The sequence below is a fragment of the Papio anubis genome, chromosome 4, assembly GCF_008728515.1.
Source record: "Papio anubis isolate 15944 chromosome 4, Panubis1.0, whole genome shotgun sequence".
Lineage (NCBI taxonomy): Eukaryota > Metazoa > Chordata > Mammalia > Primates > Cercopithecidae > Papio > Papio anubis.
Window position 1 is genome coordinate 137,747,899 of NC_044979.1, and position 14,624 is coordinate 137,762,522.

At 54.7% G+C, this 14,624-nt stretch overlaps 1 protein-coding gene across 5 annotated transcripts in view; it reads right to left on the reverse strand.

The window, feature by feature from the left end:
* Positions 1-1,664: 1,664 nt before the first annotated feature.
* SH2B2 (SH2B adaptor protein 2) overlaps positions 1,665-14,624 on the reverse strand; it is a 38,967-nt gene continuing 26,007 nt past the window's right edge. For 4 of the 5 annotated variants that reach the window (XM_003895830.5, XM_031665510.1, XM_009202779.4 and 1 more), the window contains exons 5-9: positions 9,311-9,402; positions 9,056-9,226; positions 6,216-6,424; positions 2,900-3,071; positions 1,665-2,080 (exon numbers count right to left, since the gene is read on the reverse strand). In XM_003895830.5, the coding sequence (XP_003895879.1) occupies positions 1,746-2,080; positions 2,900-3,071; positions 6,216-6,424; positions 9,056-9,226; positions 9,311-9,402 (979 nt within the window). In that variant the 3' untranslated portion in view covers positions 1,665-1,745. The remainder of the gene's footprint in view (positions 2,081-2,899; positions 3,072-6,215; positions 6,425-9,055; positions 9,227-9,310; positions 9,403-14,624) is intronic. The other variant, XM_009202778.4, reaches the window with a different exon arrangement.

Genomic DNA, 14,624 nt, shown 5'->3' on the forward strand with positions numbered 1-14,624 from the left:
GTGATTTGCCCGCCTTGGCCCCCCAAAGTGCTGGGATCACAGGTGTGAACCACTGCTCCCACCCGGTGGGTCCAAGTCTTAAGTCTGCCCCTGTTCCTCTGCCCAACCCAAGCCTCAGTCCAGAGCCCGCTCTGTTCTTGTTGGAGTGGAATGGGGGCTTGCACTTGGCCTGGCATAGACCCCAAACCACCAGGGCACGGGGGCAGAAGGGCTCCAGCCACAACCGAATGGAGGTGCTGGAAGCAGAGGTAGCAGGGTGCTCTCCTGATCGCTGAATGTGCATTCTTCCCTCACCATGGTGGCAGCAGGGGGCCCTGCTCTGTCACTTCCTGGTGATTTTGTGCATGGGGACCGGGTGACTGATAGCCCTGGGAGCCGCCCAAGGGTGTTCATGCCCCTTTTATGGGGAGGAGGCTGTGAGTGTTAGTCACAGTCCTGAGAGATTTAGATGTCTGGGATCTGAAATTCGCATCACTGGCCAGGCGCAGTGGCTCATGCCTATAATCCCAGCCCTTTGGGAGGCTGAGGTGGGTGGATCATCTCCCATCCAGGATTGCTCAGGAGTTTGAGACCCGCCTGGCCAACATGGTGAAATCCTGTCTCTACCAAAAATAATTAGCTGGACGTGGTGGGCCACGCCTGTAGTCCCAGATACTTGGGAGGCTGAGGTGGGAGGATAGTTTGAGCCCAGGAAGTTGAGGCTGCAAGTGAGCCAAGATCGTGCCACTGCACCTGTCTCAAAAAAGAAAAAGAAAGAAAAGGAAAGAAAGAAGAGAGAGAGAGAAAGAGAAGAGAGAGGAAGGAAGGAAGGGAGGGAGGGAGGGAAGAAGGAAGGAAGGAGAAAGAAAGAAAGATGGATGCATTGCTGGCCCAAGTCCTGCAAGGCCAGTCCTGGGCAAGGGGACCGTGGGTCTGTGACCCCACGTCTGGGGCGTTGGGGGGAAGGCAGAGGTTTGGCTTAGTAGGAACAAGATCTTTCTTGAACATGGGGTGCTGGGACTGCCAGCAGGCAGTGTCTCCTGAGCTTGGGGTCATGGGAGCCACAGCTGGAATTCCACCTGTGGGTAGGTGTGGGCTGGGAATGGGACGGGGTGGGGCAGGGTGTGAATAGGGTGGAGTGCGGTGGGTGGGAGGGCTCTTTAAGCTTCTTCTAAGTTTAAGTCTATGACCCAGCTGGGAAATCCAGCCTCTTCCATTGCCCAACCCCCTAAGGGCTAATACGGAGACATCCTGCCCTGCCACCCTGTCCACACCGCCAGACTTCATAGATCTGCCCCAAAACGCCTTTACCCTCCTAGACGGAGCCCAGACTCCTCCTCCTGGCATCCAAGGTCTCCGAATGACTTGGGCGTGCTCCCCATCCCTGTGTCCTGAATGCCCCCTCCTCTCTATCCAGCACCACTCGTTGTTGCCACCCCCATCTCTCTGCCTCACAGCTCCACTAAAGCCCCCTCCGGATCCTAAGCCCTAATCCTTGCTGTTGGGCCCTCTTTCAGGTGCTGCCCGATGGCCCATGGGAAGTCCCTCAGCTGTCCCACCAGAGACACAGCTGTAAGGGGGCCTGGCAGGAGTCAGGCCACACTGGGCTGGACGGGGGTCTCTGAGAGTGGCTGCCCCGCAGTCCCCGCCTTCCCCGTGGCAGAAAGGACGACAGGAGAGCAGGGTGCAGTCCCTAAAACAGGCTTTTAATAACATCGTGTCTTCACTGAAGAGCTTGGCGTGTCCCACCCGGGCGGCGCCGCGGGCTAGTAGAAGGAGTACTGGTTCTCCACGGCGCGCGCGCGGCCGGGCGCGGCCTCCTGGGGCTCCTCGGCAGCGGCGGCTGCGGCCACGGCCTCCAGCAGGCGCTCGGCGCTGTTGCTGCGGCTCCGCACGCTGAGCGGGCCCTCGACGGGGCGCGTGGGGGCTGGCCCGGACGCGGCCGAGGACGACGAGGCGGACGACGAGGAGGCGCCGGCGGCGTCGGAGGGCGAGGCGGGTGGGCAGGCAGCCGCGGCGAGGCTGGAGAAGTAGTGCTGGCCGGGCGGGTCGCTCCAGCAGGCCGGGGGCGCTGGCGCGGCAGGGGGCGCGGGGCCCGGCTCTGCAACGAGGCGGCGGCAGGGCGTGAGTGGGGACCTCGGGTGGCCACATCCTGGAGGGAGGCCGAGATCCCTCAGGGAGCCAGGGCCCACGCTCAGGTTTCCGAGTTGCAGCCCATGTCCTCGGACACATATGCACGCACACCCGCACACATGCATAAACAGGAACACACACACATACACGTACCTAACCACGCGTGTGCACGCCCATACAGCCACACGCACAGGAGTGCACACACACGCACACGATACACATGCTTGCACAGAGACACACACACAAGCACACACGTGCACGTATATGCGCACACACATACACATGCACACAATGCACATGCTCATCCATATTTGCACACACACGCACACGTAAACGTACACACACGGGCACATGCGTGCACATGCACACATACACTCATGCACACACACAACCACACGCGTGCACATGCACCCATGCCCTTAGTGCTGGGTTCCAGCAGCTTTGCTCTGAGCCTCCCCTGTGCAGGGGTTGGGAATCCACACCCCCAGCTCCTTTCGTCCCATTTGCCCCAATCCACACCCCCATACACCCACCTGCACTGCTCTTGGGCACCCCGTTTCCCTTGCAAGGAATCATTAGGGACCTGGCTGCCTCAGGGCTGCCCCTTCTGCCTCCACTCCTGCTGACCTGACTGCTTGCAATTGCTGTGGCTAGGCTAGGGTGGGAGGGACACAGCTGAGGCTGTGGGACAGGAGACCTGGGGCTCATCCTCCCCCAGGGGCCACCTTCTTGAGTAATCAAGGGGGTCTTCTTGAGTAATCACATGGGCCAGGTGGCAGCATCTTACCTGGCGGGGGGCCCTGGGCCCGCACATAGCTGCGAAGGGTGATATCGGCGGAACCCCCTGACTCCAGTGGGATGGGGTGCGTGTGGAAGTGGCGGAGCATGTCAAGCACAGACTGGAACCACAGGTGCTGTACGTGACACTGGCCGTGGCCGTTCAGGGACAGGCGCAGGTGCTGTGGGTACAGGTGGGTGTGGTCAGGGGTGGGTCCGGGGCTGGGCACCTGGGTAAGCGCCTTTGGGGGATGATGGAAGGACCAAGGCTCACAGGGGCTGTATGGGGCTGTGTCAGAGCCAGGGGGCCCCTCACACATGAGCCCCATGTAGGGGTGGGGAATGGAGGCAATGGACCCAGGCTGGGATGGAAGGCATCAGGCATTGTCCCCATGCTGGGACACCCTTACTATGGGCCCATGTCCTACACACCTCTAATCTCTAATCCTCTCCTAACGCCAGAAGACAGGGATTACTGCCCCCATGTTAGAGATGGGAAAACTAAGGCCCAGGGAGGGGGAGTGACTGGCCCACGGTCACAGAGCACAAAGCAGGGAAGAAAACTCTTATTTGGGTGGTTCCCCCAGCCCAGGAGGCTAGAGGTTGGGCCTCTGTCCCTGCACAGCCAAAACCCAGAGGCGTGAAAAGTTCCCCAGGGCTGGCTAGGGAGGAGTGACGGCACCCTGCAGGAACAGCTGGAACAGGGCTGGCTACTCTCTGGGTTTCTAGAGCCTGCATGAGGCAGGTACCTCAGGGTAAGAAACCATAGGCCTGTGGTGTCTAGTGGTGAGCCGCAGGTCTCTGACTTAAGCCCTATTTTGCTCAACATGTATCCCACTGCAGAAAAAAGTGGCTATCTCTGGGGTGTGTGTGTGGCAACAGGGGAGCTAAGAGGAGTTGTTTGAGGGTACACACATAGCCCCAAGCCCAGGAAGGGGAGGTGGTCTGGCCACCTACATAAAAGACAGACAATCCGCCGGGTGCAGTGGCTCACGCCTGTTATCCCAGCACTTTGGGAGGCTGAGGGGAGTGGATCACTGGAGGTCAGGAGTTCAAGACCAGCCTGGCCAGGCCGGGCGCGGTGGCTCAAGCCTGTAATCCCAGCACTTTGGGAGGCCGAGACGGGTGGATCACGAGGTCAGGAGATCAAGACCATCCTGGCGAACACGGTGAAACCCCGTCTCTACTAAAAAATACAAAAAACTAGCCGGGCGAGATGGCGGGCGCCTGTAGTCCCAGCTACTCGGGAGGCTGAGGCAGGAGAATGGCGTGAACCCGGGAGGCGGAGCTTGCAGTGAGCTGAGATCTGGCCACTGCACTCCAGCCTGGGCGGCAGAGCGAGACTCCGTCTCAAAAAAAAAAAAAGACCAGCCTGGCCAACATGGTGAGATCCCCCCATCCCTTTAAAAAACAAACAAACAAACAAAATACAGACAATCCCTGGAAGAGGGTGGTGGTCCCACAAGTGAGCTCTGCCACTTAGCAGAGTAAGTTGCCAGGACAATGCAGGGACTCAGCCCGAGAGAAACAGCACAGAGGGGTCCCACCACAGCCTCACAGCCGGGCAGAGCCTGCGCAGGGCACAGCCAGGCCCCAGGGGTGAGGAGAGGCAAGCTGGACACATCCCAATCTTCTGCCAGACCTTCCAGACATTTATTCCGTGAAGGTGGAAAGAGTTGCCCCTGGGAAGGTAGTGATCTTCCCGCCCAGGAGGTATGTAAGCGGGAGGCCGGGGTTCCTGCTTTGTCCCACCATTCAATTATCAAGCCTGGAGCAGTCATCTCCACTCTGGGAGAAGAGCAGCCGGGTAGAGAGGTGAGAGGCAGGTTCAAGGCTGGGTCCTGTTCCAGGAAGGAGAGGAGCTTCCTGCCCACCCTGTGTTCCCCCATCCTAGCCTCTGGCTTGGGCATGATTCAGATCCAGGCCCTCTGGAAGGCTGCCTGGAGCAGCACTGGCTGAGAAGTAAACGCACGTCACCAGGGATGGCCTTAAGCACCTGGTTGTCGGAGGAACTGGAAGAGTGGCTGCTTGCCAAGGAAATGTCCCTGGTGGAGGTGCTACCTCCTGCACAGTGGGGCCAACCCGGCGGAGGAGAGAAGCCACTAGGGGTTAGGGCAGCCGGGGTCCCTGCAGAGAGACGCTGTCCCCCAGCTGCAGGCCTAGAGCAGGAGTCCTAAGGTTCTCCTTCCTCTAATAGGAGCTGCCAGGAAATCCGTCCTGGCAGGAGCCTGGGCTGAGTGTCTCCTTATCGGAAACCTGGGATGCGGGGGCGGACACTGAGGTTCCTGCCCCCTCTGGCCACATTGCACCCTCCCATAATAATTCAGCTTTGCTGTCAAATTTTCCTTTGAATTTCAGGTCAACAGGCCAGGCGCAGTGGCTCACGCCTGTAATCCCAGCACTTTGGGAGGCCGAGGCGGGTGGATCACCTGAGGTCAGGAGTTCGAGACCAGCCTGGCCAAAATGGTGAAACCCCGTCTCTACTAAAAATATAAAAATTAGCCAGGTGTGGTGGTACGTGTCTGTAATCCCAGCTACTTGGGAGGCTGAGGCACAAGAATCGCTTGAACCCGGGAGGCGGAGGTTGCAATGAGCTGAGATTGCACTGTTGCAATCCAGCCTGGAGGATAGAGTGAGACTGTCTCAAACAAAAAAAACAAAAACAATAACAAAAATAAAGCATTTTAGGTCAATATAGCACAGAATCCTCTTCCTTGAAAGCACACCACCTGGGTGTACCATCATGCCTCTGATTCAGCTGGGCGCTGTTGGGATCACCTTCCCGCCTGTCTTCCCCTCCACAATTCTCCCTCCCCTGCAGGTCTCTGATCAGGCTGTCCCCTCCGATGCTGAACCCCACCCCCGAGACCCTGCATAGCTCTCCCACCCAGCCCAGGTCCTCCTCCCCTGGTGGGTCTCTAGGGCTTGCCCGTGTGTGCCTCTCGGGTTGGTGACCTGACCTGCGCAGGGAGGAGGGGCTGTCTGGGGGCGGTGGGGCAGAAGGTGGGGCTCTGAGAGCCTTGGCTGGCTCCAGCCCCGCACTGCGGGATCTCTGGGTGGAGACCCTCAGAAGATCCAGTGCTAGGAGATCCCCTTCTGGAGAACGGAGAGGCTGAAATAGGGCTGACTGCAGTCCCTCAGTGATGTGTAGGAGGGACGCAGGTGGTTCACGGAGCATGGCTGGGGTGAGCGGGGCCCATGGGAAGTCATGCCACACGGGTTCGCCTGCAGCTGCTTCCGAGGCACAGCCTCAGGACTGGGGTCACCATGACCCCTCTTCCCCAGGGCTGGCCACTGCACCCCCACGGCCCCCCACACACACTTGCCTTGGCCTTGCCCTGGAAGTTGAAAGTCAGCACGTACTCCCCAGGCCGAGTCTCACTTTGGCGGATCACGAAGAGGCCGTGGTTCCGGGGCCCTCCCGCCAGAACCAGTTGAGCAGCCTTGACCCGGGACAGTGTCCCGTGGAACCAGGGGTAGTCGGACAGCTCCAGCTCCGGCTCAGCCTCGGGATCTGTCTCTGCACCCTCTTCCCCTGAGGTGGGGATGACAGTGTGAGGAACATGGTGGGAAGGAGAGAGGGCGACAAAGAAATAAATGTGAGAAAAGAGGCGACGTCTTTTTTTTTTTTTTTTTTTTTTTACATACAAAATGCTGTTGGAATAATTTTTAAAATTTTTGTTGGTTTTTAGTTTTTATTTTTAATTTTTTGAGACAAAGTTGTGCCCTTGTCGCCTAGGCTGGAGTGTAATGGCACAATCCCAGTGGCTCACTGTAACCTCTGCCTCCGGAGTTCAAGCAATTCTCCTGCCTCAGCCTCCCAGGTAGCTGGGATTACAGGTGCCTGCCACCACGCCCAACTAATTTTTGTATTTTTAGTAGAGATGGGGTTTCACCATGTTGGTCAGGCTGATCTCGAACTCCTGACCTCAGATGATCCACCCACCTCGGCCTCCCAAAGTGCTGCGATTATAGGCGTAAGCCACTGTGCCCGGCCTTATTTTTTATTTTTTAGAGATGGGGTCTTGCTATGTTCCCCAGGCTGGTCTCAAACTCCTAGGCTCAAGTAATCCTCCTGCCTTGGCCTCCCAAAGTGCTGGGATTACAGGTGTGAGCCACTGCACCTGGCCTGAATATTTTTTTGTTTGAGACAGAGTCTTGCTCTGTTGCCCAGGCTGGAATGCAGTGATGTGATCTGAACTCACTGCAACCTCGTCTTGCAGGTTCAAGTGATTCTCCTGTCTCAGCCTCCTGAGTATCTGGGATTACAGTCATGCACCACTATGGCCAGGCTAATTTTTGTATTTTTAGTAGAGACAGTGTTTCACCATGTTGCCCAGGCCAGTCTTGAACTGCTGAGCTCAGGCAATCTGCCCGTCTTGGACTCCCAAAGTGCTGGGATTACAGGCATGAGTCACTGTGCCCAGCTGAATAATTTTATTTATTTATTTATTTAACTTATTTTTTGAGATAGGGTCTTGCTCCATCACCCAGGCTGAAGTCCAGTGGCACAACCATAGCTCACTGCAGCCTTGGCCCCCTGGGCTCAAGCAATCCTCCCACCTCAGCCTCCTGTGTAGCTAGGACTACAAGCTTGTGTCACAATGCCTGGCTAATTTTTATTTTTCGTAGAGACAGAGTCTTGCTTTGTTGCCCAGACTAGTCTGGAAGTCCTGGGCTCAAACGATCCTCCTGCCTTGGCTTCTTGAAGTGCTGAGATTACAGGTGTGAGCCACTGTGCCCAGCCGGAATAATTTTAGAGTTGGGCAGGGAGCTGACCCAACCCAATGGTGACGTCTATGAGGTAAACTGAGGCACAGAGCTGTGAAGGACTATCCTGGAGTTGCTCTGTAAGTCATCAACAAACTTAGGAACAAATCCAGTCGCCTGTTCCCAACCCCTGATTCCAACCCTCTGGACCCTTTTCTGTGAGCCCCTTCCTTCCCTCCCTCCCTCCGTCCTTTCTTCTTTTCTTTTCTCTTTCTTTTCTTTTCTTTTTTTTTTTTCTTTTTTTTTTTTATAGGGTCTCTCTCTGTTGCCCAGGCTGGAGTGCAATGGTGTGATCACAGCTCACTGTAGCCTCGACCTCCTGGGCTCAAGTGATCCTCGCACCTCGGCCTCCCAAGTAGCTGGGACTACAGGCACACCAACCTACAGGCAGGTTGGTGTGTACCAACCTGCCCAGATAATTTAAAAAAAATGTTTGTGGCCAGGCATGGTGGCTCATGCCTGTAATTCCAGTACTTTGGGAGGCCAAGGCAGGAGGATCACTTGAGGTCAGGAGTTCAAGACCAGCCTGGCCAACATGGCAAAATCGCCATCTCTACTAAAAATACAAAAATGAGCCAGGCGTGGTGGCGGGTGCCTGTATTCTCAGCTACTCGGGAGGCTGAGACAGGAGAATCGCTTGAACTCGGGGGTGGAGGTTGCAGTGAGTTATGATCCGCTACTGCATTCCAGCGTGGGCAATAAAGTGAGACTCTGTCTCAAAAATTTTGTGCAGATAGGGTCTTGCTATGTTGTCTATGCTAGTCTCAAACTCTGGGCTTCAAGTGGTCCCCAGCATCCCAAAGCCCTGGCTGGGATTACAGGTGTGAGACACTGCACCCAGGCCCTGTGAGTATTTTCTTTTCTTTCTTTTTCTTTTTCTTTTTTTTTTTTGAGATAGAGTCTCACTCTGTTGCCAGGCTGGAGTGCAGTGGCGTGATCTTGGCTCACTGCAACCTCCGCCTCCCAGATTCAAGTGATTCTCCTGCCTCAGCCTCCTGAGTAGCTGGGACTACATGTGTGCACTACCACTCCCGGCTACTTTTTGTATTTTTCGTAGCGATGGGGTTTTGCCATGTTAGCCAGGCTGGTCTCGAACTCCTGACCTCAGGTGATCCACCCGCCTTGGCCTCCCAAAGTGTTGGGATTTCAGGTGTGAGCCACTGTGCCCGGCCCCTGTGAACATTTTCTATTGAAACTGGGTCCAGTGGGAGGGGCCAGGTTCCTAGACCAGTCTACAAAAGCCAGAAGTACTTCGGAGATGTGTGAAGGACCCAGGGGGATGAGATGTCACAGCTTCTGGGGCTTAGCAAGGTTTAGGGAGCCCATGGGTGGCCATGGCTGGGGGTGGGGGTCCACGAGAGGTGGTGTGGGAAGAGCAGGCTGTCCCCACTGGCACCTGTGTTATTGCTGTCACTGCCGCTGCCGCCCGGGGATTCCAGGGTCTGCAGAAAGGTCTCTAGTGGGACGTGGATCAGGGACTCTCTGACGGCATCTCGACCTCGGCTGTGGGGGGCTGTCACCACTGCACCTGTGGCTGTCATCTCTGGGGGCCGGGGTAGGTCAACTGCTGGGGAAATGGCAGGTGAGACACACGTATCTTTATCTGTCCACCCTGCATGTGCCCCTCCTCCAACCCTGTCCCCCTACCTACCATCAGTCAGGAGCTCACAGCTGCAGGAGGCCACGCGGCTGGCCAGACAGCCTCCTCGGGTACAGGAGAGCTCGGTGTCTTCCTCACTGTCACTGTGGAGACAAGAAATGGAAGCCATGTCCTGCTGTAGGACTTGGACCCAAACCACAAGCTGCTTACATGGCCAGGCAGTGGCTGGCAGTCCCACGGCCCAGCATGTAGCCCTCCTGGCTCTGGTCACCTCTCTCTGCCTCCATGTCCCGTCCCTCTGTCCCACCCTCCGCTGGCTCTGTAGCTACCATGTGATTGACCAGGCCACTGTTGGGGCTCAGAAAACAATACCCCAAAATAAAGTCCTCAGCAGCAGCCTCAGAAACAAAAATGTTTTTCTCTGACCTTCTCCTGCCTACCTGTCTCTCAATCCTCTTCTCCCGCCTACCTGTCTCCCAATCCTCTTCTCCCCAGAGGCACCAGAGAAACAGAAGTCCCTCTTTCCCAAGGTGGGTCACAGAAACCAGAACCCCTTTTTCCAAAACGTAGTCATAAAACCTAAAAATAATCTTTTTTTTTGAGATGAGTCTCACTCTGTCGCCAGGGCTGGAATACAGTGGTATGATCTTGGCTCACTGCAGCCTCTGCCTCCTGGGTTCAATCGATTCTCCTGCCTCAGCCTCCTGAGTAGCTGGGATTACAGGCGCCCGCCACCATGCCTGGCTAATTTTTTTTGTATTTTTAGTAGAGATGAGATTTCACTATGTTGGCCAGGCTGGTCTTGAACTCCTGACCTCGTGATTCGCCTGCCTCGTCCTCCTAAAATGCTGGAAATACAGGTGTGAGCTACTGCGCCTGGCCAACTTAAAAATATTCTATGTAAAAACTTGTTATAGAGAAATTATCCAGCCAGGCATGGTGGCTCATGTTTGTAATCCTAGCACTCTGGGAGGCTAAAGTGGGAGGATCACTTGAGGCCAGGAGTTTGAAATCAGCTTGGGCAACATAGTGAGATCCCCATCTTTTTTTTTTTTTTTTTTCTGAAATGGAGTCTTGTTCTATTGCCCAGGCTAGAGTGCAGTGGCACGATCTCAGCTCACCGCAACCTCCGTCTCCCTGGTTCAAGCAATTCTCCTGCCTCAGCCTCCTCAGTAGCTGGGATCACAAGCATGCACCACCATGCCTGGCTAATTTTTTTTTTTTTTTGTATTTTTTGTAGGGACAGGGTTTCACCATGTTGGCCACGCTGGTCTTGGATTGGTGATCTACCCACCTTGGCCTCCCAGAGCGTGGGGATTACAGGTGTGAGCCACCGCACCCGGCCGCGAGAACCTGTCTTTTTTTTTTTTTTTGAGACAGAGTTTTGCTCTTGTTGCCCAGGCTGGAGCGCAATGGCGCAATCCTGGCTCACTGCAACCTCTGCCTCCCGAGAGTTCAAGTGATTCTCCTGCCTCAGTCTCCTCCGAGTAGCTGGGATTACAGGCATGCACCACCACGCCCAGCTAATTTTGTATTTTTAGTAGAGACGGGGTTTCTCCATGTTGGCCAGCCTGATCTTGAACTCCCAACCTCAGGTGATCCGGGTTTCTCCATGTTGGCCAGCCTGATCTCGAACTCCCAACCTCAGGTGATCCATCCGCCTCAGCCTCCTAAAGTGTTGGGATTATAGGCATGAGCCACCACACTTGGCCCTGAGAACCCCGTCTTAATAAAAAAAACATTAGCTGGGCGTGGCAGTGAGGCAGGAGGATCAATGGAGTCTAGGAATTGGAGGCTGCAGTGAGCTGTGATCATGCCACTGCCCTCCACCTTGGGCAACAGAACAGAAAAAAAAGTAAAAACAAAAGGAAAGAAAGAAAGAAAGGAAAGAAGGAAAGGAAAGCAAGCAAGAAAAAAAGAATGAAAGAAATTACCCAATCTACCTGGTTTGACTCTAGGTCATAAAACCCCCATTCAAGATAGGGTTCTGTCCCACACCCAGAAGGAATGCTGTTCAGAGAGGCCAAGAAAAATCTAGACAGACAGGCCTGGCTGGGTCCCCCACTCAGTCTGTTCCCTTCAGATCCCGCCCTTTGTGTCCAATCCTCTTTCTACACCGCTGTCTATACTTTGCTGAACCTAAGCATAAAAATGGACCATTTTCCTGTATCTTTTTTTTTGAGAGAGAGAGTCTCACTCTATTGCCCAGGCTGGAGTGCAGAGGCACGATCTCAGCTCACTGCAACCTCTGTCTCCCAGGTTCAAGCGATTCTTCTGCTACAGCCTCCCGAGTAGGTGGGATTGCAGGCGCCCATCACCACACCCAGCTACTTTTTGTATTTTTAGTAGAGACAGGGTTTCACCATATTGGCCAAGGTGGTCTCAAACTCCTGACTTCGTGATCTGCCTGCCTCGGCCTCCCAAAGTAATGGGATTACAGGTGTGAGTCACCATACCTGGCTTTTTTTTTTTTGTCACCCAGTAGAGTGCAGTGGTGTGATCTCAGCTCGCTGCAACCTCTGCCTCCCAGGTTCAAGTGATTCTCCTGTCTTAGCCTCCCAAGTAGCTGGGATCACAGCGGGCCTGCCACCGCCTCCAGCTAATTTTTGTATTTTTAGTAGAGACGGGGTTTCCTCATGTCAGCCAGGCTGGTCTTGAACTCCTGACCTCAGGTGATCTGCCTGCCTCAGCCTCCCAAACTGCTGAGATTACAGGTGTGAGCCACTATGCCCGGCCCTCCGCTGTATCTTTGAGTCTTCATTCTGAAGGCTCTTATGTATACATGTTAAATAAATTTACACGCTTTTTCTCCTATTAATCTGCCTTGTACAGCTAAGCACTATGGCTCATGCCTGTAATCCCAGTGCTTTGGGAGGTTGAGGCAGGTGGGTCTCTTGAATCCAGGAATTTAAGACCAGCCTAGGCAATGTAGCAAGACCCCATCTCTCTTTTTTTTTTTTTTTTTTTTGAGACGGAGTCTCTCTCTGTCACCCAGGCTGGAGTGCAGTGGCGCGATCTCAGCTCACTGCACGCTCCGCCTCCCGGGTTCACGCCATTCTCCTGCCTCAGCCTCCCCAGTAGCTGGGACTACAGGCGCCTGCCACCACGTCCGGCTAATTTTTTGTATTTTTAGTAGAGACGGGGTTTCACCGTGTTAGCCAGGATGGTCTCAATCTGCTGACCTCGTGATCCGCCCGCCTTGGCCTCCCAAAGTGCTGGGATTACCCATCTCTTAAAAAAAAAAAATTAGGCTGGGTGCAGTGGCTCACACCTGTAATCCCGGCACTTTGGGATGATGAGGTTGGCAGATCACCTGAGGTCAAGAGTTTGAGACCAGCCTGACCACCATGGGGAAACCCTGTCTCGACTAAAAACACAAAAATTAGCTGGGCATGGTGGCAGGCACCTATAATCTCAGCCACTCAGGAGGCTGAGGCAGGAGAATTGCTTGAACTTGGGAAGTGGAGGTTGCAGTGAGCTGAGATTGTGCCATTGCACTCCAGCCTGGATGACAGAGCAAGACTGTCTCAAAAAAAAAAAAAAAAAAAAAAAAAAAATTAGCCAGTCCTCATGGCATGTGCCTATAGTCCCAGTTACTTGGGAGGCTGAGGCAGGCAGATCGCTTGAGCCCAGGAGGTCGAGGCTGCAGTGAGCTTGATTGCACCACTGTACACCAGCCTGGGCGACACAGCAAGGCCCTACCTCTAAAAAATAAAATAACAAAATAAAAATAAATAAATAAATTTGTATGCCTTTTCTCTTGTTTATCTGCCTTTTGCAAATTGATTTTCCACTGAAACTTCAGAAAGCCAAGGGGAAGGCTCTCTCGTGGCCCGGATACCACCAAGTGGGTCCAGTCCCCGCTGAGGGCTCATGATCCCTGCCCACTATCCCCAAGGGGCTGGGCTCCTCCTGGGATCCCGTGGAGACCCTCACAGGGTGGGAAGGTTTCTCTCCCTGTCTGTGACACGAAGTGTCTGGGACCCTGCCAGCTCGAAAATTCCACCAAGTGAGGTTCACCTTCACAGGGGCTAGGGAAAGAGTCTGCAGAGCAGATGGCCCGGAGGGCGGCGGAGGAGGGATTCCAACCACTGTGGATCAGGGCCTGGGAGGCGCCCAGGACCTTAATTGTGTTTCTTTAAATGAAGCTGTTAATTAGAAAGCAGCGGCCCTTCCCCCGGGGGCTTGGCTCACCCCATTAGCCAGCAGAGCTGCTGCCAATTGCTCAGCGTGTCAGGCTGCCTGTCCCTCCTACTCCTGGCCTGGCATCTCTCCTGGACGGTGGAGCCAACCTTCTTGCTGCTCTTCCTGTTCACAGCTGACCGTAAGTGCCCTCTGCTTATTATCCGCCATGGCTCCCATTGTCCCTGACCTACCCGTTTCCTGAGCTCTCATCAAAACCTCCTCCTCACTGGCTACCCCAAAGGCCTTGATGTTCCCTGCAAGTCCCAGGTGCCTGTACACTTCCACACCTTTTAAAATTATTATTATTTTGAGACAGAGTCTGGCTCTCTCGCTCACGCTGCAGTGCAATGGCACAATCTCAGCTCACTGCAACCTCTGCCTCCCGGGTTCAAGCGATTCTCCTGCCTCAGCCTCTCGAGTAGCTGGGATTACAGATGCCCACCACCATGCCTGGCTAATTTTTGTATTTTTAGTAGAGATGGGGTTTCACCATGTTGGCCAAACTGGTCTCGAACTCCTGATCTCAGGTGATCTGTCAGCCTTGGGCCCCCAAAGTGCTGGGATTACAGGTGTGAGCCACTGCGCCTGGCCCTGGCCAAATTTTTATTATTATTTTTTAAGAGTTAGGGTCTTGCTCTGTTGCCCAGGCTGGAGTGCAGTGGTACAGTCCTAGATCACTGTAGCCTCCAAATCTTGGGCTCAAGCGATCCTCCAGCCTCAGCCTCCAGAGTAGATGGGATAACAGATGCATGCCACCGTGCCCAGTTCCATTTCCACTCTTTTTGCTGGGCTGTTCTCTCTGCCTTCTCGCATCCTCCTCTGCCTAGCGTTGGTCCACTCTTTATTTAAGCCTCGGGTTAGGTGAGCACGCCTACCAGCAACCCTTCCCTAAGCCCAGAGCTGGGTTAGGAGCCTGTCTCTCCAGTTCTTTTTGTTTTTCTTATTTTAAGAGACAGGGTTGGCTGGGCACAGTGGCTCATGCCTGTAATCCCGGCACTTTGGGAGGCTAAGGTGGGTGGATCACTTGAGGTCTGCAGTTCGAGACCAGCCTGGCCAACATGATGAAACCCCGTCTCTACTAAAAATATAAAAATCAGCTGGGCGTGGTGGTGGGCACCTGTAATCACAGCTACTCGGGAGGCTGAGGCAGGAGAATCGCTTGAACCTGGGAGGTGGAGGT